The sequence below is a fragment of the Lissotriton vulgaris genome, unplaced genomic scaffold (genome assembly GCF_964263255.1).
Source record: "Lissotriton vulgaris unplaced genomic scaffold, aLisVul1.2 SCAFFOLD_563, whole genome shotgun sequence".
NCBI lineage: Eukaryota > Metazoa > Chordata > Amphibia > Caudata > Salamandridae > Lissotriton > Lissotriton vulgaris.
Genome location: NW_028253855.1, coordinates 938,971 through 965,349, shown reverse-complemented (window position 1 = coordinate 965,349; position 26,379 = coordinate 938,971). Strand labels below are relative to the sequence as shown.

At 44.0% G+C, this 26,379-nt stretch overlaps 1 protein-coding gene across 1 annotated transcript in view; it reads left to right on the top strand.

The window, feature by feature from the left end:
- Window positions 1-26,379, top strand: part of LOC147660725 (E3 ubiquitin-protein ligase TRIM39-like) — a 128,427-nt gene that overhangs the window by 15,216 nt on the left and 86,832 nt on the right. Inside the window, exons 2-4 of the mRNA XM_086951510.1 lie at window positions 12,263-12,358; window positions 18,397-18,627; window positions 23,905-23,927. Of these exons, the coding sequence (XP_086807636.1) occupies window positions 12,263-12,358; window positions 18,397-18,627; window positions 23,905-23,927 (350 nt within the window). The remainder of the gene's footprint in view (window positions 1-12,262; window positions 12,359-18,396; window positions 18,628-23,904; window positions 23,928-26,379) is intronic.

Genomic DNA, 26,379 nt, shown 5'->3' with positions numbered 1-26,379 from the left:
TTGCACGTACACTCAATAGTGAATTTAGTTTTTGCTCTAGGTCTGACTAGGTAAAACATTAAATCTAATCTCGGCCTTTTGGGCCCTCGAGCCTTATTGAGACGCCTCGTTCTCGTGTGAATTTTTGTGTTGCTTATCTATTGCATTTTATGTTCACAACAGTTTACACTATTTTGGTAGGTTTTCAAATGAAACCAGCTTAATGTATTTCTGCAGTGTTCGGCTAACCCGTTTATTAAATTTTTGCTGTTATTTCAACTCAAAATATTGAGTGTATAGCACACTCCACAAACCCAGGTGTGCCTTAGGTAGAAAATGCAAGATACCTTAGTGGGTTAAACGCTCGCTGCTCACATCTGCTGCAGCCTACACGTCTTAAGTTTGCATCTTAATTTGGGCAGATAACCCATCCGTCCAAATGAAATATTCGATTGGGTAATAGTAACACTAGTTATTTATATTGCTTCAAGGTGATCAGTGTGTAGTTCAGAGCGCTATATAAAAGTTATTGACTCTGTCTTTCAATGTGCACCCAATCTGACCTTTGTTTCCTTTTTACCTTGCTCACAGATAATGTTACATAGTCACCCTCACCCCGTCACTCTCACCCTCACACCCCCTCACCCTCACCCTCACCCCCTCACCCTCACACTCACACACTCACACCCTCACCCTCACACACCCTCACACCCCCTCACCCTCATACCCACACCCTCACACTACTCATCCACAGACACCCTCACCCTCACACCCCCTCACTCACACCCCCTCACACCCCCTCACCCTCACACACCCTCACATCCTCTCACCCTCACACCCCCTCACCCCCCTCATACCCCTCACCCTCACACACCCTCACACCCCATCACCCTTACACACCCTCACAACCCTCACCCTCACCACACTCACTCACCCTCACACCCCCTCACCCTCACCCCGTCACTCTCACCCTCACACCCCCTCACCCTCACACCCTCACCCTCACACCCTCACACCCTCACCCTCACACCCCCTCACCCTCACACCCTCACCCTCACACCCCATCACCCTCACACACCCTCACCCTCACATACCCTCACACCCCCTCACCCTCACACACCCTCACCCTCACACACCCTCACACCCCCTCACACACCCTCACATCCTCTCACCCTCACACACCCTCACCCTCACTCCCCCTCACACCCCGCACCCTCACACACCCTCACACACCCCCTCACCCTCTCCCTCACACCCCCTCACCCTCACACCCCATCACCCTTAAACACCCTCACACCCCCTCACCCTCACGCCCCCTCACCCTCACACCCCATCACCCTCACACCCCATCACCCTCTCACCCTCACAACCCCTCACACGCCCTCACCCTCACATTCCCTCACCCTCACACACCCTCACCCTCACACACCCTCACTCACCCTCACACTCACCCTCACACCCCCTCACCCTCACAACCCTCACACACCCTCACCAGCATAGCATAACAAAAAATAGCATAACAAAACATAGCATAACTTAACAAAACACAGCATAGCATAACAAAACACCGCATAGCATAACAAAAAAAGCATAGGGTAGCAAAACATAGCATAACAAAACAAAGAATAGGATAGCATAACAAAACAAAACATAGCATATCATAACAAAACAAAGCATAGCATAACATAACAAAGCATAGCAAAACAAAACATAGCATAGTATAACAAAACATAGCATAGCATAACTAAACACAACAAAACATAGCAGAACAAAATATAGCATAACATAAAGCCAAGCATAGCATAACAAAACATAGCATAACAAAACATAGCAAAACACATCAAAACATAGCATAGCATAGCATAACAAAACACAACAAAACATAGCATACATAACAAAACATAGCATAGCAAAGCATAGCAAAACATAGCATAGCATAACAAAACACAACAAAACATAGAATAGCAAAGCATAGCAAAACATAGCATAACATAACAAAACACAACAAAAAATAGCATAGCAAAGGATAGCATAGCATAACAAAACACAACAAAACATAGCATAACAAAACACAACGTAGCATAACATAACAAAACAAAGCATAGCATAGCATAACAAAACATAGCATAACAAAGCATTGCATAGCATAACAAAGCATGGCATAACAAAACATAGCATAACAAAACATAGCATAGCAAAACAAAGCATAGCATAATAAAACACAACAAAGCATAGCAAAACACAGCATAGCATAACAAAGCATAGCATAGCATAACAAAACACAACAAAACATAGCATAGCATAACAAAACAAAGCATAGGATAGCAAAACTAAACATAGCATAGCATAACAAAACAAAGCATAGGATAGCAAAACAAACATAGCATAATAAAGCATAGCATAACATAACAAAACATAGCATAACAAAACACAACACATAGCATAACAAAACATAGCAAAACACAACAAAACATAGCATAGCTTAACAACACATAGAAAAACAAAACATATAATAGCACAGAAAAACATAGCATAGCATACCAAACACAACAAAACATAGCATAGCAAAGCACAACAAAACATAGCATAGCAAAACAAAGCATAGCATAATAAAACACAACAAAACATAGCATATCATAACAAAGCATAGCAAAACATAGCATAACAAAACATAGCATAGCATAACAAAACACAGCATAGCATAGCATAACAAATCAAAACAGGATAGCAAAACATAGCATAACATAACAGAACAAAACATAGGATAGCAAAAGAAAACATAGCATAGCATACAGCATTACTCAGCACCTCCACAGCATCACTCAGGGCGCCACAACATCACTATGCGCTACTACAGCATCACTGAACGCCACAGCATCACTCGTTTGCCATCACAACATCACTCCGAGCCACCACAGCATCAATCTGTTCAACCATTCAACAACAACTGGTTCAAATATGTTCTCTTAATGTTTCAAGCTTTATTACAAACTAGCAGCCCGCCCCGGCTTTGCCCGGGGCAGAAGGGGGCTGGGGGCAGCATTTGAAGCCTCTGTGCACCCCCCACTCCCCCCCCGAACTTTGCCCAGACCGCATCCCTCCCGCCTTCCGCCCCGACATTGGCCATGCCGCCTCCCGCCTTGAGCCTTCAGTCTTGAGCCTCCCGCCCGCCCCGACATTGGCCATACCGCCTCGTTCCTTGCGCCTTGAGCCTCCCGCCCGCCTCCCGCCACCCGCCTCCCGCCTCCCGCCTGCATTTGCCTTACCGCAGGCCTCGCCGCAAGTCCACTCTTCGTCGCAAGTCCACTCCTCGCCGCAAGTCCACTCCTCGCCGCAAGTTACCGCTCCTCCCCGCATATCGTCATTACGTTATGTGTCGGTTGCGATCAGCGCTACGTCGCGGCCGGCGCTTGTTTTAGGGGACTACTTTGTTTACAAATTTAATTTTTTTATTTTACGTTTTTTTTCAATTTAATGTCGCCTATGTCCATCTACACACCCTGATATTTTCATAGATGTATCGGGTGTGTAGATTGGTGCTGTGGTTCCCGAGTTTACCTGGCCAAAAGGTGCAAGTTCTCTCTTTATAATAGTAGTATAGATTAATTATTTAAAAAAATTAAAAGCCATTGTTATTTGTAATATCAATACATTTAAGTCACGTAAATACAAAACATGTTGCATTGCAAATGCTATAGGTGTCACATTTGCAAAAGATAAAAGTATTGGCATTGGAAATGACAAAGCTATTAATTTCGCTATTTTCAAAACCAACACATACATAAAAAAATTGTCATTTACAAGACCCAATAGCTGAAACTTTCCTAATGCGAGACCTATTGCATTGCAAATGCTTGTTTGTTTAAAAGATGACATTTTACTTTCCACCCATGGGTTGTTTCTTGCAGTGCATTATGGCATCTTGAGGTCACCTAAACGCGCTGGGAGTTCTGGGGTTAGTTTTCATGGTAGAGTGCTTCTTCCGTATGGGAGGGTGCTTGTGCCCTGCTCTCCACAAGCGGCCTAAGCAGCATATTGCTTGTGAGTCTTGAAAGAGACGCTTTAATTAAGCACCAGGCTCGGGCTATGTAGGAAATGCCTCGGGCCATTTCTCAGGTCTTTTCGTGAAGCTCAGCAGGTATGACGAGGGTGCTGTGTTGCTAAAACAAAGCATATCCTTGCTGTTCCGATAAATCATTCTTTAAATATAAGCATGTCCGCCGTGATGCGGTTCTTCTGTTTGCAAGTACTACATACTATGTGGGCTGTAGCAGGGATTAGCCCGACCGACTCTTTAAAAACAAAAACGTTCTAGAGGAGGCAAGCACTGAAATATTCTAGTAGATACCATTTTCGAAATCTTTACCCCACCTTTTGTGCATTTTTTTACACCCCCTCATCACAGCTGCTATTGTGCTTTCACTCCTCATCTTTGTTTTTTCTCTTCGCTGTTCACTTTACCGCCAACTCTCGACTATTTCTCTTACAAAGTTCTCCTTTCCTCCTTATCTCTTCTCCTTCACCCTCACCCCCTTCATCTGATTCTTCTTTCAACACTCACAAGCCTTTGTACCTCTCTGCCGTTTTACCCCTTGCACTCTTCCGTTCCTCTTTATCTCTCCTGCTTTTTGCTTTCACTTATTTCGAACACCTTTTGCCCCTCCTTCCTTTTTGTGTCTCTTAACTTCATTTCAATCTTTTCTTCCTTCTTCTACTCTTCCCCTCCTCCTTTCCCAAATCACTTTCTCCCTTTCTTTCATCTTCCCCGCACCCTGCAGCCCCTTAACCCCATATTTCTCGCCACCCTGTTCGCTCCTCTTCTGCCTCCCCCCTCCCTTCCCCTCCCCTCCCCGTATCCTGGAAATCACCAAATTGAGGGACGATTTCCAGCCTCATGCTAGAGGAAGAGGAGGCTAAGGGGCTGGGCAGCCCCCGCTGCCCCCTCAGTAGTATTAGCTGCATCCCCACCCTCACCTCCAATCAGGCGCGCAGCACCCATTGGACTGAAAGGGCTATGAAAGATCTATGCACAAGGAAGGGACTGACATCGCGAGCCGGCGGAACTACAAAAATGGCCGCTGTGATGTCATTTTGTAGTCCCGCGGGCCGTTTTTTCACCGATGGTAAGTGTTGCCAGCTCCAAGGGCAGTGAGCTATAAAATACGAATAAACATACTCTCGCTAGTAAGAGCGATAGTTTCCTTGCAGGCATCAGCCATTACCTTATAAAAACGGGGCAGATATAAAACGAAGAAAAAGTAGTACCCTTTGCTTAAACAATACTAAAACGCCCAGGTTCTTTCCCGATGTCATCACGCAGACGTCGCGGCCGGCGCTACTTGCAAGGGACTACTTTATTTTCATTCCTAATTTTTTAAACGACGTATATTTTTTTTTTATATAGCCTATGTCCTTCTGCTTGCCCTGAGGTTTTCAAAGATGTCTTGGGTGTTTGGTTGGTGGTGTAGTTTTCGAGTTTACCTGGCTCAAAGGACACAGTTCTCTCTTTATAATAGTAGTATAGAAGATGTAACACAAAGATGTTAATATTTCACTTCTGTTCTTGGATTTTCATCACAATAAAATACACTGAACATAATCACAAAAGTTATTTACAAAAGTTTAAGCTATTGCCATTATAAATTACAATAACTTTTATTGAAGTATTAATTATTTAAAAAAATTAAAATCCATTGTTATTTGTAATATCAATACATCTAAGTCACGTAAATACAACACATATTGCATTACAAATGCTATAGGTGTCACATTTGAGAAAGTTATAACTATTGGCATTGTAAATGACAAAGCTATTAATTTCCCTATTTTCAAAAACAAAACATATATACAAAATTTGTCATTTACAATACCAATAGCTCAAACTTTCCTAATGCGAGACCTATTGCACTGCAAATGCTTGTTACTTTTTTTCCATCTTACGTTATTTTGACTCCAGTGAGGTGATACCAAGGCCCCTGGACTGATGTTGTCCCCTAGACCGGGTTAGTTTGTTTGCCAGGTAAGTCGGGGTCTTGTAATCGAGCGCTTAATAAGTGATGCAAATGATGTTGAAGATGATGTGGGCTGGATGAGGAAGCCAGGGTAGGTCTTTTGACGTGGAGATGATTTGATCAAATTCCTTCAAGACCTTGATGAGAGATGCCGCTTCGTGTATGCTTCCTTTAATAGTGCCAGGGAGGTATTGGGGAAAGAGTTGAGCAGGGCTTTGCCTCCACCCTCATGGAAGAGGACTTGTACTGTTGTTCTGATGTTGCTTTGTGTATGCTACCTTTCAGGGGTGCTAGTGTAGTATTGGGGAGACCATTGAACATGACTTCCCTACTTCCACTGCGGAGAGAACTTGTTTGGTCAGTCTGAAGTCATCTTCCAACCCAAAGAACTTCATTTTCTTCAAGAGAGAGATTTGGAGCCAAGCTTACTTCTTAACCAGCATGTGGCTTGAATGAGAGGTGTGTGTAGGGGGTACACCTGAAAGTTGGAAAGCCAGGCTTGAACCTGGGGCTGTTTTGAGCCGGTGGCATACAAGAAGAATTCAATATTTGTGAGGTTTAAATTTAGAACGTTAGTCAGAATGTATGAGTTTGGGGTAGGAGTTGGGCAGGTTGGAGAAAGCTGGTAAAACTATGGTTCCCCCTTTTGGCCAATCCAATAGAAAGTCAGGTGGCCAATCCAATGCTAAGTCAGGTGGCCAATCTTTTTCGGGTAGTAAAATGTCATATCTCTGAGTGCGTTCCTCGCAAAAGAGGAATTTATAAATCTGAGTACATCCCCTTCCAACCATAGCTGGACTTTGTATAAACGGTGTGGAACGCTGACGCTGGTATCAGGTGTTTTCACCATGATATACTCACTCAGCGCTATTCCCACTAGGCAATCCATCAGATTCTGGCAAACTATTGTGACTTTTGCCATGCTGTCCAGCATTGTCAATGCCCACTTCCCGTTCAGAACCAGAGTCCTCAAATTCCGGGACATGCCTGATCTTTCTACCTCTTCTTTTTAAACGGAGGTTTTGGTATTTTAGGTTTGTCTTCCTGCTTATGTATTTTGATGAGCATTGTGGGTCCTTTGTTTCCGGGGCTCTTCTGACCTCCACTTTGACCGTCCTCGTCAGAACGTCTTTTGGGTGTATCCTGAAAGGAATGAGAGGAACATGTATCAGCATCCTGATATCTATCAGGCGGTTTAACATGATCATGGTTACTTAAATTGGAACGTTTTTTGGCAGTGGAAACCCACCCTGTGACTGTTTTTTCTTGGTTTTTCTTATTGTCCCACTTCTTTTTTGTAGAAGAGTTGGGTGCTTGCTTAGAATTGTCCTTTTCAGAATTACTCTTAACCTGTGGCTATCCTGGTCTTGCTCCCAAATTATCTCTTCTCAGCATAGCATAAGTTTATTCGCTAATTTTGGGCAATCGCGCTCCTGCTGGGCAGGAGTCAAATCCCTTAGGCGTATAGCTAACGCTGCTGTCTCCTCATTAATGTTACTCAACATTATGGCAGATACTGCGGCAAAATTTCCCATCAGTTTCATCCTTAATTCTAGGACAGATGCTGCCCCATGCTCATTCTGCACCTGTTTTAAAACTTCAGGTAAAACTGCCAGAGAAGGGATACTACGGACTGAATAATAAACACATGTGTATCACATATGTGAAGACCTTGTACATAATGCTAACAAAATGGGGGATAATTTAACACAGGAAAATACCTTGGCGCTCACCAATTAACATGAGGTAAACAAAAACAGATGAAGCAGTATTAGCGGTGCTACAGGTGAGGGAAAACCCCTAAACCCTCAGTTGTGAGATCTAAGTGTCAGAAATTTGCTGAAACCAGTTCCTTTGCACACGCATACAAGTAAAATGATAGTTAAAAGTATTGTTGCCTTAAAGATCGAGGCAAGTAATGTTTCTTGTAGAGTTCTCTTGTCTTTATTCAAAAGGTATCCAAAGTCCAGCCAACACGTGTTTCGTCAATAGGGCGTAAAAAAATTTGTCATGAAGAAGTTCTTACCTTAATAGGGGGGACAATATATATACCTTTCTTGTACCTTATTTTCCGCCCGAAAGGCATCAGACATTGTATAGTATGATTCATCCCTGTATATGATTATTATTTTGGTAGTGTTTATAATTTCTGTACATGATTACTGTGTTTGCTTCTCTTAAATCATTATGTTGCATCTTCTTGCCCATCCCGCGCTCACCCAGGTCTGTAAGTGTTCTATTAGTTGTTCACCACTTGATTCAATGCTTAGTAGAAGCCCCATATAATTCATGTTTAGATTTTACTATAGTTTTGACTATTATTCCTGTTTATGATTATTCACTGACTATCCTTTTATCACCACGCCCCATCATATAGCCCCCTCCTTGTCCACTCTGGACTTATAATTGAATTGTTATATGTGAACTCTTTGATCTTATGATTATTTTGCTACCCATGTTGATTCATGATCTGATTGTTACCTTTCCCTATAACTGTAAAGTGCTCTGATATCCTTCGGGATCTAGTCCGCGCTATATAAAACCTTATAAATAAAATAAAAACCTTTGACTTCTTCAGGGCTGTTATGCAGTGAATGGTATCTTAGACCTAAAAAATGCTGAAATATACTGCAGGAAGACTGTATCCCAAGTGGCACAATCTTCTATGGGGTAGCCATCCCCATTGGCAAGCAAACTGTTAGCATCCTATATTTCTCCAGCGGGCCCATACAGGGAAATACGGCTTCAAGCTGGTTTGTTTTTTGTGCGATCCAAAACGGAATTTCTTCCCTTTTGGTGAATATTTTCCCCATTACTGTATTCAATGTTTGCCGGCTAATGCCCGGTGTAGCTAACTGTGGTGCTACCGCTTGAACAGTCTGGCAGGAGCGAGTGTTAATGTTCTCATCACGTATTATGTAAGTCTTCCTTAAATTGTTACTAGATTATTGTAAAACCCCAGTATTTGGCCTGTGGTCAGACGATCAACATTGGGATGCGGTGTGTAACTGGCTAAGATTGGCCTAAGATTGGGCTCAGTCAGCGGCCAATCTTATCCAGTCTCATTGTTGTATACTATGGGGAAGGTCACCTTTAAACCAATTAATATGTTCTTGGTAAGTTAGTGGTATTTCTATCTTCGCATAAGGAGTGTATTTGTCTCGTGTTTCACCTACTTCATATTTGTGAAATACCTGTGTAGCATCATCTGCAGCAGGGAATTTAACCCAAGAGTTACATACTTCCGTTCTAAATGCATTGTGTGCCTCTACTACAAAGGTAACATCCCCACCATCTAGTGTGAGGCCGTTTTGTAGTCGATTTTTAGTCAATACTTGTCTGCAGTTCTCAGAAATATTCTGTCCTATGTTATGTAAGAAATAAATTACAGAGCTCTGCTAACACATTGGAAACAATATCCTATCAAACTTAAATTTACCAATGGCCAATACATAGAATATACCTACTTAGCTCAGGAGGATAATCCCTACCACCTTGGACGTCACCCATTAAATAGGTGTGTAGGGATCTTTGAGCACAATTGAACTACTCAGTTGATCCATACAAAATAAGAAACCAACCAACGTTGGTGGCGCCATGTGATGTAAGTTCCACTATTCAATATGAACTGTGCGTTTGCAAACAACATAAACTTAAGATGTGCCAGACTGATTCCATGCTCCCCCATTAGGATATGTTGTTCCTTGGACCAGCTAGCTCGCAGTGCCACCATGGGCCCCCCTTAATCTGGTGGGTAAAAGTGTAGGACCCCCGTCTTGGTCCCGAATTGGACACCCCTCACTGAGATGTCAGTCAGCTGCTAGGCGAATGCTTAAGAATACAGGGACAAGTCAGCAGAAGTGTCTCCTCGGATTGTATTTGGAAAGAAAAGGATATATAGAGAAGAGGCCATCCTTGCCTCGGGCTGTGATTGTGATCAGGCTGCCTCTTGTTTGTATTCCGTAGATAGCCGCGTCGCCATATGGCCTTAATAATCAACACATTTGCATCACATATGTGAAGACCTTGTACATAATGCTAACAAAATGGGGATAATTTAACACAGGAAAATACCTTGCCGCTCACCAATTAACGTGTGGTAAACAGATGAATCAGTATTAACGGTGCTACAGGTGACGGAAAACCCCTAAACCCTCAGTTGTGAGACCCAAGGGTCGGAAATTTACTGAAACCAGTTCCTGTGCACATGCATACAAGTCAAATGAAAGTTAAAAGTATTGTTGGACGAAAGATCGAGGCAAGTAATATTTCTTGTAGAGTTCTCTTGTCTTTATTCAAAAGATACCCGAAGTCCAGCCAACACGTGTTTCTTCAATAGGGCATAACCCTTGACTTCTTCAGGGCTGTTATGCAGTGAATGGTATCTTAGACCTAAAAAACTGTGAACTCCTGTGTAGAATTTTCTGAGAAATTAAAATTCTGCAAACTTGACTTTGACTTGGTAAGGATTTATGGATGTAGATCTTTGTGGTAAAAGCAAAGACTGTGGAGAGATTGTCTGAAGATAAACAGGGGTTTTTCCTATTTGCATTCGTGAAGGGGAGAATTGCTTTTACTGTTAATACGGTGCTCTGTCCCCTTGGTTTGGGGGCCCCCTCTCGTCTAGTACACTTCTTTAAAGTGCTGCCACGTCTAAATGTTGCCAAGCATGTAGGTGTCAAGTACAGCACAATGTCTTTATCAGTTAGCAATAAGTGCCAATGATGAAGCTAATTTACCAGGGATTCTGGCCCTAGGACCAAACAGGCCTAAAGAAGAGACACCATTGTCTGTCTCCTTGTCTATGATACTTGGGACTGGTGCCTACAATCTGGATATGTGTGGCCGGTACTTACATTCCTGATATGCATGACTAGTACTTACAATCTGTATGATATGCGCCTATACATATGATATCGTATTGTTTTGTTATGTGGATTTTTAGAGCGCGGCTCAACACCCGTGAGGGTATCCAGACACCGAGTAGGGCAGGCCTACGGGTGGATGAGAGATCATGCCTGTGTCGTCAAGAAGAGTCACGTCTTTAGGTTCCTTCTGAAGTCCATGAGGGAGGGGGAGGTTCTGAGGTGTTGCTGGAGGCTGTTCCATGTCTTGGTTGCGAGGTATGAGAAGGAGTGTCCTTCGCTTCTGGCCTTCTTGATGAAAGGGAGGTGTGCTCTCGCCTGGGACGTAGATTGAAGGTGTCTGGCGGGTTGGTAGAAGTTGAGGCGGTGGTTGAGGTAAGCTGGATCAATGCTGTTGTGCGCTTTATGGGTTTGAGTGAGTAGCTTGTACTTACATCTTTCCTGGACTGAGAGCCAGTAGAGATTGTTGAGGTGCAGAGAGATGTTCAGAATGAGTCTGGCGGATGCTATCTGGGTGGTTTGGAGTCGACCTAGAACATGGTCTGGAATTCAGAGGTAGAGTGTGTTTCCATAGTCAAGTCGGCTTGTGATAAGTAGCTGGGTGACTGTTCGTCTGCTGTTAAGTGGTATCCACTTAAAAATCCTGCGTAGCAGTCGCAGGATGAAGAAACATGATGAGGCGATGGCGTTGATCTGTCTGCTCATGAAGAGGTTGGTGTCCAGTATGATCCTGAGGTTCTCACCATGGTTTGTAAGGGTGGGTGGGGGCCACCAAGAGACATCCCAGGGGGAGTGGTTGTTCCCGAAGATAAGGGCCAACATTTTGTCTGTGTTGAGCTGGAGGCAGTTGTTTTTCATCCAAGCAGCGACATTGCTTCAGCAGTTGGTGAAGTTTGTTTGGGAGCTGCTGGTAGAGGTGCTAAGGGAGAGGATGAGCTGTATGTTGTCAGTGTACGATACTGTGTAGATGTTGTGTGTTCAGCTGAGCGACGATCCTTGAGGGTCGTGGGGCCAGGGTTCCTGGCACTGGGAGCAGTCCAGATGCAGACGGGCCTGCCTTTGCCACGCCAGCTGTGCACATCCACTGCGAGATCGCGCTGCGGCTTGCATTATGTAGGGCCATGGGTGGGCGATACTTCTGCTGTTGGGAAGAACAGTGAGTTGGAAAATCCCAGGCGGGAATACCTGGCCGAGAAATTACGGGCATGAAAACCTGGGCAGCGGTGGTGTCAGTTGGGCAAACCGATGTAAAGTTGTACTTTAGGTCTAAACTTAGACTTTTGGTCTAAGTTTACCTTTGTGAATCGGGCCCAGGGCTTGTGCAGTTGTCCCTGTAGTGATTCTATTCTGTAAGTCGGACCCCACCGTACTGATCTTTAGATATTTCTTGCACTCTCATCTCTGCAGGTAAAACTTCAAGAGTGGCTGCGTCTTCTGAAGAAAGAGGAGGTGTATTTTCAGGAGTCTAAAGTCAAGGAAGAGGAACAATATAAGACCATGAGGGTGAGTTCCAGCAGTGGACCCTGTGGGTCTGGTCATGTCTGCACTTTAGTCTGTGTGTGGACCTGATAAGGTTCCAAACATACAAAAACCGACGAGTCACCCAAAAGAATGGGTTATCAACACCACCAGGTAAATTCACTGACAGGAGTCACTGCCGTGGATATTGGGGCTCAAATTTGCGCAGGGTTTGTCCTCAAATAAACCAAGTGTAGTGTCCTCGAAGACATTTTTTACAATAGATCTTTTCTCGGTTCTTAAAGGCTATTTGGGGGCCAAATGTACATGTATTACGTTTCAACATAATAATAGGTGAGCGCCTAAATTGAACTTGGCTACCTTGTAACATAACATTTCTAAAATAAAAACACTAATTACTCTGCTGACCTGAAGGTATTTAATTGGTGTGTAATAGTGTGTGTATGTACAATTGTGGCATTATCTAGCTGGGAGCATGTACTAGTTTGTCAGAGCATGTTCATGCTTATGTGTGTGTGTCTTAGGATGTGTTCATATGTGGACGTCTCTGAAATTATCTTCGGAAGTGCGTTCATGTCTGCGCATCTCTGTTTATGAGGACATCAATAAGTTTTTGTGTGTGTGTGTGTTTGTGTGTGTGCGTGTGCATGTATGGATGTTGAGCCACATAGTATGCAAATTCATTTACACATTTGTGTGTGTGTGTTAGGGGGTTGTGTATGCTTTTGTGTGCATTTATTGTCTGTGAGTTTGTACTTCCATATGTGAATGCCTGTCTATAGGTTTGCATATTGCAAGCTCTGGTAGTGTTTGTGAGTATGTAAGTACATGTATGCTTATATATGAGTGTGTGCACTGAGAGTACGTGTATGTGTGGGTGCGTCCATGCGAAAGTGGGTATTTGTGGGTTGTGTAAGCACTGGTTATGAATATTAATCTCTGAGTTTGTACAAGCATCTATGCATCTATGTGTGTATCTGTATGAGTGTGTGCCTCTGTGAGGTTATGTGTGCATGGAGTGGAGATATGCATCTGTGAGTATGTGCATGCATCTATGCATCTGTGAGTGCACACACTAATGTGTCCTTATGTATGAGTGTGTGCCTCTGTGAGGTTATGTATGCACGGAGCAGTGATATGCATCTGTGAGTATATGTGTGCATCTATGCATCTGTGAGTGCGCACACTAATGTGTGCATCTGCGTGAGTGGGTGCCTCTGTGAGGTTATGTGTGCATGGAGCAGAGATATCCATCTGTGAGTATGTGCATGCATCTGTGAGTGTGCCTGTGTGCATCTGTGAGGTTATGTATGCACGGAGCAGAGATATCCATCTGTGAGTATGTGCATGCATCTATGCATCTGTGAGTGTGCACACTAATGTGCGCATCTGTATGGTGTGTGCCTCTGTGAGGTTATATATGCACGGAGCAGACAGAGATATGCATCTGTGAGTATATGCACGCATCTATGCAGCCGTGTGCAAGTGTGATCATGCATTTGTACATATGTAAGAGTGTGTGCCTCTGTAAGTTTGTGTATGCGTGTATCGGAACACTGTTCAGAGGGCCACGCGGCCACTGGACCCAACTGAGGTGTTTGAGGCCTTTTACTTGCGATGTCCCAGGGCCCGCCCTCCTATGGATCCTGTTCACCTGGGTCAAGCACCCCTTCTGCACCTGAATCTCATGTGGGTAGTGTAGCTCAAGCAGTCAAGTCTCCTTCGGGGGAAGCTCAGATCAGTGAACATGACTCATAACTCAACATGCGAGCAGTGTGAACAATAAATCAATGCTTTTACATAAAAAGAAGTATTCTAATTCTAACTCTACACAAACCAAGGTAAACAACATTCAAAAGCAATATTACAAACCCCTTGAGGTCGGGGCTCGAGTAGCACACAGCAGCAGAACTTTTAAAATGGTGAGTGAGTCTGTGGGCCTCACTCCGGTGGCACAGGGTAAAAAGTAACTGTTCACTACTACTGATCACTACACTGTGTGCTGCCACCACAACACTTGTGCTGCTTAAGTCCTGGTGACGGCGGTAGCCTTCCACCACTGTGAGGGCAGCACTTTCGGTGTCCCCCCAGTCCAACAAGACCGCAATCCATGAGACAGACCTGTGTCATGGCGCACACGTATGATCCGTTTTTGCCTGTGACAAACAATCAGCCTTGGGGATCCAGACAACAACACATTTGGGCACTGGGGGCCGGGGTACACACCTCTCACCCCGCAGAGGGGTTTTTCATCCCATCAGCATAGATCTTGAGTTATCTATTCATCCATTGGACTGACTCTGCCATTCTGTTGAATTTCTTGCTTGGGTGTGGACATGTTTACCTATGACCTAGCCACGTAAATGGTATATGCAGCCCCATGTCTTCTGGCAAAGCTGTTTACAATGAGAAACTGACATCTTGAGGGTACGCTGCCACCACCACTTTGGTCAGGACTTGAGAAGTAGTGTCATGTGGGTTATGAGGACACGCTTGGCGCGCCTCTCCACATCAGCAAACAGGTTCTGAAATGTAAATTACCAAGGATAGGCCTAGGCCTCTTTGCACACATTATATTAGGTGGATTACGGGCCTCACAAAAAGTCAGGGTACCAGTTTCACATGCAGTCAGGCACTCCGTGCAGGGGTACATGCCAGGTTACCATTCTGAAGGCAATTCCTCTCCTAATCTACCCTACTGGGCTGTTCACTTAATACCTTCTGGCAGGTACCCTGTCTCAGAACATTTCTTACCTAATTGTGCTGTGGGACGCAGAGAGTAGATGATTCACATTGTCAACTAGTTCCCCAAACTAGGAACCCTGTCCTGACGAAGACCCCATAGGACCCCAGAGGGTAGAAACACATTGTGTTGACAACATGGAGGAAGAGTATGAATTCAAAATTGAATATGAAAGTTGTTGCCTGTAAATCATTCCACTCAGGGAAGCATGTATTTGATAAACCTATGAGGCTGATGAAAAACCATGTTGATCAGCCCTGGTCTCACAGAGTAGAATCTTTCAACATGAGTGGTTTACAAGTCCCTGCAGTATGTAAAAATCAAAAAATGGTGAATAGTGATGGTGATGATGAACTATATGTTTCTTGCTTTATTCAAAGTGCTATTCCTATCATATATGCAACAGATATACTAATGATAATACAAAATAAGCTGCATATTAGATTTGTCTGCTGTGCGCCTTTAAATATTTCTAAAATAATTCAAATCAGCCAAGAGACCGTGACTGATCCATATTCCTCTAGAAATGTCTTTAACACTAAAATATTGGAACTATTGGTCAGCTCTCTGCATGTTTACTTTTGGACACTTCTGAGCACAAGAGGCATTCCTCACTTGTCCTCATTGATGAAACAGCCGCAGACTTCCCCAGAGCATTTCATCAAATCTCCCAGTTTCAAATGTGTTCACCTACAGGATTCTGCCATGTGTTGAACATAAACATTTACAAAATAATTAAATGGAAATAAACCTCAGTCCCGCCTAGGTTTCAGGGAGCTATACCATTACACTTTCACACAACAAAGGAACACTTACCTTATTAGGACTTGTGACACAACACGAGGACACAACCCTGTACCAGGGAGAGAGCTAATACGTGCAACACTCTGCCAGGATTTGTGACACAATACAAGAACAAAGCACTGCTAGTACTGGTTGCACATCACAGTAGCACAAACCTCTACATGTATACTAGTGACACAGCACAGGAGCACAGCCATTTCCCTGTACACTAGTGATACATACAGGAGCACAACTTCACACATATATCCTAGTGACTCAGCACAGGAGCACAACCCTCCACCTGTATACTAGTGACACACACAGGAGCATGCCCCTCTACCTGTATACTAGCGACACTGCACAGGAGCACAGCACTCCACCTGTATACTAGCAACACATACAGAAGCACAACACTCTACCTGTATACAAGCGACACTGCACAGGAGCACAGCCCTACACATGTATACTAGCAACACATACAGGAGCACAACCCTCTACCTGTATACTAGCGACACTGCACAGGAGCACAGCACTCCACCTGTATACTAGCAACACATACAGGAGCACAACACTCTACCTCTATACTAGCGACACTGCACAGGAGCACAGCCCTACACATGTATACTAGCAACACATACAGAAGCACAACCCTCTACCTGTATACTAGCGACACTGCACAGGAGCACAGCACTCCACCTGTATACTAGCAACACATACAGAAGCACAACCCTCTACCTGTATACTAGTGACACTGCACAGGAGCACAGCCCTCCACCTGTATACTAGCGACACACACGGGAGCATGCCCCTCTACCTGTATACTAGCGACACTGCACAGGAGCACAGCACTCCACCTGTATACTAGCAACACATACAGAAGCACAACCCTCTACCTGTACACTAGTGACACTGCACAGGAGCACAGCACTCCACCTGTATACTAGTGACACATACAGAAGCACAACCCTCTACCTGTATACTAGCGACACTGCACAGGAGCACAGCACTCCACCTGTATACTAGCAACACATACAGAAGCACAACCCTTTACCTGTATACTAGTGACACATACAGGAGCCCAGGGCCCCAGCAGGAGCAGAGACATACCTGACTCCACAGTATTCTTCAGTCCAGCTCTTAATGGTGACGCTTGAGAGACAAACCTCTCTCGTCAGCTGAAACCCTCCTATTCCAGGCCGGGGTGTGATATACTTCACCTGATGGCTCACACCCTGTTATTCTACGCTAGGGTGTGACATACCTTATCTGACAACTCACAGCCTCCTATCCTCAGATAGGACAAGATGCCACACCCACCTCCTCGCCCATCCTCTATAGGAATTTGTTGTGAATTACCTGACGAAACTGGAGCTGTAACACTGATTTATCTGGTAATTCTTGATTTCTCGTTTTTATAGCACAAAACCCATAATCCTGGTATCATTTTAAGTATGAAATTACTACTTTAGTAATTCCACATCACTCTCAATGGATCGATAGTAGGATACACCCTGAGCGTCTCCTGGGCGGACATAGCCAATGTCCTCGCAGCACAGGGGCAGCCCGCACACCCCACATCTCGTGCCTTCCACCCCAAGTGCTGAAACTTCCAGGCCCCCCTTCTTTTACATTCTCTCGTGTGACTCACGCTTGACTTCAGCCAGTCTCTCCGCTCAGCCTATCTCCGGGTCTTTCAATGTCTCTGCCTGCGGTGGGTTCTCTTCCTTGCACTCGCTCCATGGATCGAGCGTCTCTGCCTGCGGTGGGTTCTCTTCCTTGCACTCGCTCCTTGGATCGAGCGTCTCTGCCTGCGGTGGGTTCTCTTCCTTGCACTCGCTCCTTGGATCGAGCGTCTCTGCCTGCAGTGGGTTCTCTTCCTTGCACTCGCTCCATGGATCGAACGTCTCTGCCTGCGGTGGGTTATCTTCCTTGCACTCGCTCCATGGATCCAGCGTCTCTGCATGCGGTGGGTTCTCTTCCTTGCACTCCCTCCATGGATCGAGTGTCTCTGCAGCTTCACATATTCTGATCTCCCTACAGTTCGTGAGATGTCGGAGGGAAGGGGAGGGCAGGAGTGTGAGAAGGACGGAAGACACTAGAAGTGAAGTTATTGAATTTAAAACGTTTTATATAGCGCAAACAAGATCCCGAAGGATATCAGCGCGCTTTACAATGGATGGGAGGAAGGACATAAATGCAATATCGACATTACGTGAGAATTAAAAAAAACGGGATAATCGCATAATTACAAGACAAATGAGTCCAGGAGAGTAATACAATAAACAGGTATATGGCAGGATACTAAGGGGGGCACACTATGCGGTAAAAAGAACAGCATCAAATGGCGGTTCAATGGTTGTAGGATCAATGACTTCGAGTAGTAAGGTAGCAAGAGGCTGCAGGTCAGAAATTAGGAAAAGCACGCTAGTGATCTGAAAAAACTATCATCCTCTCCACCTTCCGCTGAACTCCCACTCTAAGGACGGCTTGTTGGAAGCTTTTTTATATCTGATCATCTTTTCTTTGCTCCTGACAGGACACGTTAAGAATTGAGAAGCAGAAAATTGAATCTGAATTTGAAAAACTACAGCAGCTCCTGAAAGAAAATAAGCAAGCACTGCATGAAAAACTGGAGGAGATGGAGAAGAAAATTACCATGGCAGAAAATGCAAATATCACCAAACTGTCCAATCAAATCACCTCTCTCAATGCCCTGATAATGGAGATAGAAAAGAAGTGTGAGGCGCCGGCGTGGGAACTCCTGAAGGTGAGATACTGTTTGGTAAATACATCAAAAGAAGGAAGTGAATTATCTATTTTTTATGTGCAGTGTTACATGTGTCGGCGGAACACACATGATCTCCTGTTGGAGGCAATGCACAATGACCCCATGCACTCCGACAGGCACACAGCATACACACAGACATTTCTATACTGTCCCTTTTATGCTGAGAGCTGAATACAATATACAAACAGTTGACTTTACATTAACTTCTTACAGTGTCACATACATGTCAGTAACCCATCTCAATATGCAGATGAGTTGTTTTATATTTATGCATTTTTTCTATAATGCGCGGTGCAGCACACCAACCAATCCCAGTGACAGTAATTAACATGGAGACAGGGGAGCAGAATGTAAAAAAAACAGGATAAAAATGTGCAGCATAGTGAGAAGCAAAATCTGTGAGAATTTGAAAGAAACCAACTTACTCAGAAGTGTGAAAACATTTCTTTCTCTTCTACAGCGTTTACTTTTTTCCTAATGGACGCTACATATTTTAACCTCATGTTAGGATGAACAGTGAGCTATGTAATTCGTCATTTAGAAAAAGGTAATGATTTTTAAAAAAATATTAATTAATAGCCATTTTGTTCTTGAGAGCAAAGTCTAGGGGTTATGAAAGCGTTAAGCACTTTAAATAGCACTTTGGAAGAGTTTTCTGCCTGATCGATTTGGTTAGAAATACAAGTTCTCAATTTTTGTAAGGCTTCAGAAGAGTAAGTGATTCTTGGGGGTACCTCAGTTCTGATGGAAGGGGTGCAGGGGTTCTGGCTCCTGGCGACGGACGGGCGCCGACAAGTTTCCGCACTGGCCTCCTTGGGGCAGAGTAACAGTGCAGCGATGTGTGCTGCATTGCATTGCTGTGGATCCATCAAGCCGCTCCGGGCCACGGAAGCTGGTCTTGCGTGGCTTGATAAATCACACTGAAGGGTTGTATTGTGGTGCAAAAGCAGCTCAATCCATTCATAAATATGGCCCTAGGGATCATCTTTCTCTGGTTCCAGGCCCAATTCAGGAACAGTCTAAGGTGAATTTGTTTATTCTGATCATGGCCGTCAATGTTGGTACAGAAATGTAATTGACCAATAAAGTTAACCTAAAAGCCATTTCTGCGTCTATGAAAATTATAGATAATGTTTGTTTATAACTGGAGCTCCCTTGAGAAGGGGTGTGGCCAAGCTAGTGCTCACTGTAGACCCTTGTCTGATAATGAATCCATGTTTTCCAGGGTGACCAAATTTGGGGCTCAAGGCCACCACCCATGTAGATGAAAATGTGGATTACAGTTCCTTTTCAATGCTTACAAGAGAAAATGGGAGACTTTTCGGTCTCAAAGAGAGGGAAACTCTTGCTCCTGTTAGAATGGTGGTCCGTAGCCTGTTAATGTGACCTCTCGAGGAATCTTTAGAAAGACTGGATGAAAAACCCTGAGAGTTCCTTGTATTGCTCTCACTGAAGACCATTAGGAACAGTATCCGGAGCATCTCAAAGCGACCTCACAGCATCCTTTATGTCTTTAATTCTGAATGGGAATTTAAGATACAAGACGGTCCCTGGGTCCAGGACCACAAGAATAACAGCCATAAAAAGCAAAGATATCGATGGGAGATTGGGCCCCTTCACAATTCCCACCGCGAATCTTGCTTACAATGTTGGTTGCGTGTATGCCGCTAACACATCCCAATATGCAGGTTAGTTCTTCCTGCATGGTTTTTGCATGGCAGTAATCTATCCTAATATACAGGTGAGTTCAGACTACGGTGTTGCATGCATGCCAGTAACCTATCCCCATATAAAGGTCCGTCCAGCCCACGGTGTTGCATGCATGCCAGTAACCCATCCCAATATAAAGCAGAGTTCAGCCTATGGTGTCAAATGCATGTCACTAACCCATCCCAGTATACAGGTCAATTCTGCCTGCGATGTTGCATGCATGCCAGTTACCCATCCCAATATAAAGGGCAATAAAACTGAAAAAAACACACGAAAGGGAGTGCCTCAAGAGTCCAACAATTGTATCGGAGAGTATGGTCTCTGTGTTTTCTTCTCTCCTCCTTTCACGAAGTACACCTGGTTCAATGGTGTCAATATCAATGCACTCTTCTCCAATATCAAAGCGACATGGGAGCAGTGGTATGAAGTCTCAAAACAATGCTCTTTATTATTCTTCAATACATCGAAGAAACACCCAGCCAATGCGTTTCTTCCCCTGAAAGGACTTCATCAGGGCTCAAAGAAAATGTACATATGTACATGTACAATCATATCTAAAAACACATCATACAAAATAAATGATTAATCCATTACAATGCATAAACAGTGTTACAACTTACACACACAGGCTCAGACGGAACAACGTTTACATACAAACCATATTTTAAAACAATACTTTGTATCACTTATTACATGCACATTGTTTTCCTATAACATACTAACACATAGTTCACCATTGCAAAGACATACAATCACCAATCCCCCATTTTATTGACAAAATACATTTCCATCATTTATCCCACCAAATCAGAGTGTTATATGCAACACCTTTCTAGTGAATAGTTCATTAATAATTTACCACGTCCTCAACATGGATATCTAATCCAATAACCTTACTTAATGTATTTCGTTACAGCAATGTCACAGCGAAGTCTAAGTGTAAAATCGATCAATTATCTCCGAAATACCTAGATTTACAAAAACATATTAAGATGTACAGGATTCATATTAACATCAAAAAAAGATTTTTACATTTAATTAAAAAAAATTCCTATTGGAAAAAGACATTTTGTGAAATGGGACATTGCTGCGGGGGTCCCGTCTGTGACATTAGGATGCGCCCGCCATTAGGATGCGCCCGCCACACTGGCGGGCGCATCCTGCATTCTTGGAATTGCGTCGGGTGGTGCTCTCAGCACCGCCCGCCGCAATGCCAAGAAGGCATGTCGTGCACTTCCATGCACAACGTGGCAGGCACCGCGCGGTGCCTGCCATGTTGTGCATGGAACTGCAGGGCGGTACCAGAGGTACCCCCCATGTGCACCCCCCAGAATCCCTGGGGGCCCGCTACGGGCCCCCAATTGCGTGAACCGCCTGCATTTCCCCGCAGACATACTAATATGGATGGCGGTGTCTCCCAGACACCGCCACCATGTTAGCAGCTTTTCCGCACGATTGACACTTCGACGGGCGGGAGACTGACGGACGAAAAGACCGTCCGCCGCCATGGTAATGTGGCGGGGGGAAATTTAAAGCGGGCGGTGGTTTATGGCGGGCGGATCGCCACCGCCATACGGGCGGTGGCGATCCGCCCGCCATACTAATGACCCCCCAGTATCTACAAATTCTATTAATATTTAACCTGATATTTGATATCTTTCTATTTTTTTGATAAGAGCATAAAATGTTCAACTTCTCACTTGGAACACTTGCACTGCTCCTACATTGTTGTAGGGAAATACCCGGTGACCATATATAAATATCACAGCTTCATATCCACACCCCATTGGGTTCTGTAAAATAAAAATCAGGAAAACATTTTAACCCTCCCAAAAAAAGTTTAATTATTCTAAATCTCAGCTTGATATCCATCATAGAGTCCCTTAGGAAATCATAACATGCTATAACACCATAAAGTTACACACTTCAAACAAGTAAAGGACCTCCCCTATATATGAGTTAATCCTCTCCAAAATCACTAATCTTGACCTATACGTATCAAAAAAGAGCAATCCCAAGTGCATAATATCCAAAGACTACAAACAGAACCAACTGCTAGCCAATAAATTGGGTAAAAGCGCCCAAGCCACAATGCAAGCAAAATATAATTCACTCTTTTCGCCACTGACCTGTAAGCTCGGGCTGAATAATACGAATAATAATTTTACACCATTCACCATCCACCTTGGTTAACATAACCGATCACCCTGCATCAACCACTTTAATGGTCCAAAAACACATTTGGACCAGAAAGGAAAAACCCTTTCCTGTGAATTCATTGGTTGTTAGGATAGTCCAATCACAGTAGTTAAAGATCTATGGCCACTCCTCCCAATATTATGGTCGAGAAACATTATTGGACCAGAAAGGAACAGCCCTTTCCTGGGAATTCATTGGTTTTTAGGATACTGCAATCACAATAGTTAATAATCTGTGACCAGAAAGGAACAGCCCTTTCCTGGGAATTCATTGGTTTTTAGGATACTGCAATCACAATAGTTAAACATTTATCACCAGAAAGGAACAGCCCTTTCCTGTGAATTATAACAACCAATGAATAGATGAGGGCTCCATAGATCCATCTCAGGAGCTGGTTTCAGGCAGTTCCTGATAATGTATTTATTTACCCAGAATGGTCAGGCCAAAGTTTGTGTTCGCTCAGACGTGGCAGTAACTGGGAGTAGAAGTGGTTGTGCATTGATGGAATCGGAGACAAAGGCACAAAATAGGGAGACGCCTTCCAACTCAGCTGCTACACAAAACTGTCCACAGCAACCATTCTGGAGACGAATGAAGCAGGAAGTGGTCCGGGTCTGTCCCGGCACATCTAAGTGGCACCTGTCTCCCTCCTTCCTTCCAGAGGAGCCTGGTTAGCTTCAAAGGACTTTAATATACCCATAACCTACCTCCTTGTTTGGCAGACTTTTCCCATCTTTCCGTCTTCCGTATTGGGGTTGCATTGACACACAACAGATACAAAATTCTATCCCCTTAGGTTAACGCACAAGAGACACGTTCCACGCTCACCCTAATCCACACATGCAACACTCATAGTGCACACACAGTCTTTATACATGTTTTCTGCAGCCTACCCACAGCCCCTTACCCTAACTGTTCAGACTCAGTTGGCCATATATTAAAAGGCAGGCTCTAAAGGTTGCATCTCCTTATTCCATTTTAACAGTGACTTACAAAACTAGAGGTCAACGACCAGTGGTGAAAAGGTGAACTCTTGGTGTGTTCAGGGGTGGAGATCCTTTTTAAAGTACACAGCCTATCATAGCCTCTGTTGTGTCATGTGACTCCTTTCAGAAGATTACAGATTGTGTTGTGTCATGGGATTTCCATTCTGGATATCACCACCTGTGTCGACAGAATATCAGACTTTGTACGCGGCTGTGGGGGCAGCTCCCAATCTCTTCAAACAAGAGATAGAAGAGTCAATGAAGCTTAAATTTCCAAACACATTTCACTCCTAAAGTAATACTAAATGTTAACATCTTCTGTGGAAACTGATCTCATTGCATTTCTTTCTCTGTTTTGCAGGATGTCAAGAGCACCCTGAGCAGGTAAGGCTGATGTATTATCCTCCTCTCTGTGTGTAAGAAGCATGCCTTGCTGCTGCAGTGTGCAAAGTCCACTGCTGAGCTCACAAATCCCAATCCTGCAAAAGAAATATGTCAAAAAACTAATTTTGTAAAATAAATACTATTCACCTATGGTCCTCAGAAAGTTAGGTCCAGTACTTTGAAAGATCTAAACTGTACCTGCATTATTCTCGCTGGTCTCAGAATCCACAATATATCCACACGTTCTTTCAAACCCTTCATATTGATTTAAGAAATCTTCAGATCCTCATAAAACTTTATTGAGATCTCAGAATTCTGCTGAGTCCCCTGAAAACATCAGTGAGTCCTGAAAATTCTCACTCGTATCCTCTGGAAACTCGTTTGAGTGCTGAAATAATTGAACTTCTTTAAATTTTGTTAACCTACCACAAGTCTTATAAAAAGTGCCATGAGCCCACAGCCAACTTCATTGCATTCCTGGAAAACCCCTCAAGTTTTCTGTCAGGTTTAGGGATTGTGCACAGCTGGTCCTCGATGCCAATCTCAAACTTCTTGTCACATATCGCTCAAAAAGGCCTTTGGAAAACAGTTTCCAAGGATATTCTCAAAGGGGAAAGAGCGGATAGAGTGGAGGGATCCACACGCGACTCAGTGGGTCCCAGAGGGTGAGTGTCACAAGTACTGAATTCTGATGAATAGTTAAGGCACAGACTTGTAGCTAGGAAAGTAATCACACTGCAGACCGAGTACGGTGAAACATACCCGACCATATGATTAACTCCAGATCAGCACCCTTCCCACTTCAATGTATAAATGCCCCAGTTTTAGGCCTTACCTGTTTATCCACACAGTAGGTGATCTTGAGCCCAAGGGCGACAGGGACAGAACCATTAAACCCTTTACTGTACAGAAAAGATAAAATGTGAACAACAGGTATAAAAGCGAACAAACTAAAACGAAGGAATCAAAGTAACAAATGAGAGCACAGCCAGGCACAAACTAGTCTGGCAAGCAAGAACCTCAGAACACTCAAAAGCTGCTCGGCAAGTTGTTTTTGAAAGTTGTTTCCAGCTGACTCTGCCTGAATAGCCCCGGAAACTTTCCAGCTCTACCTCTTCTCTGACCTGTGTCTCCTGAGCTCATCCCCAGTCTGTGCCTCGGGCTCCACAGGCCCGGTGTCCAGCTCTTCCAGTGACCTGCTGCTGTTCTTGTTTTACAACCCTGGGCCTTGTTCGCAATATTCATCCTACTCTTGTGGCTGCAAATCTCAAATTCTGACATGGCTGAGATTGTCCTTGTATTTGACACAATTCAAGATGTTCCAACAACTGGGTCAGAATTTCCTATTCATGATGACAATCCCTAAAACATCTGTTTTGTGCTTCAAAATATCATTATAATTTGGTTAAAGACAAGTACTTTGTCCAGTTGGCTCTTCGTGATCCGAAGAAGTCTCATCCAGTTCTCATAAACCTCATTGTAATCCTCGGATCTGCTCCTAGACCTGTTAATCTCTGTCCAGTCTTCCTTGTCTTCCCTCCTGTCCATCCTCTGGGGTCTCTAGAAGCCCCGTTTCAATCCTCAAACCTCTGCCCAGGTTACTAAGCGCTCATTATAGGGAGCAAATGCTTCAAGACCCCTGTGTCTTCCTTTCAGTCCATCTCTGGGGTCTTTAAAAGCCTCCTTTTAATCCTCAGCCCAATTCAGCGAGAGTCAATAGTGTATTGCTCGTACATCATATCATCTTAAGCAGTTTTCTCTAAAAAAATAAACACACTCGTTCACCAGCACCTGGTTAAGAACAAGCCGGGAGCAGCGGACCCAAACAGGAGGGACCGCAGGGTCGGACCCTCGATGAAGTGAGTCTCTGTGTGTATGTGGAGTGGCACGGGAATGGTTTTGTTGGTCACGTGCAATATATCCATTTTCTGAGCCTCACTCTTGGTTTGTCTCCCATCTTTAATCTCCATTGAAAAGAAAGAGTGTGACTACAGGGCGACCCCCGTCTCCACCCTCTCCCGAGAGGCGACACGTTCAACCCCAATGAGTGAGTGCAGCATGTATTAGTCTGTGTGTTACCAGGGCGTGATTGATGTAGGTGGATTTTAAACCATCATTAAACATACCTCACTCATGAGGCGTGTTGTGACCGATGAGGGCGGCTTCAGCTCTAACTGGAAGCGGGTGTTTGTGTTTGGAAAAGACATTCACTGTTGTGGCTGTTGTGCTTAAGATGATATGATGTACGAGCAATACACTATTGACTCTGGCTGAAATGTATTTATTATGTATTTATTTATTTATTTATTATAGTGTTTTGTATAGCGCGGACAAGACCCGTGGGCATCAGAGCGCTTGACATTAAGAGGTCGGTTAAAGATTAACATAAGTAATTACAATTTAAAGCAACAGATATGAGGTAGGTAATTATATGGCTTTTGGAGGTGAGTAT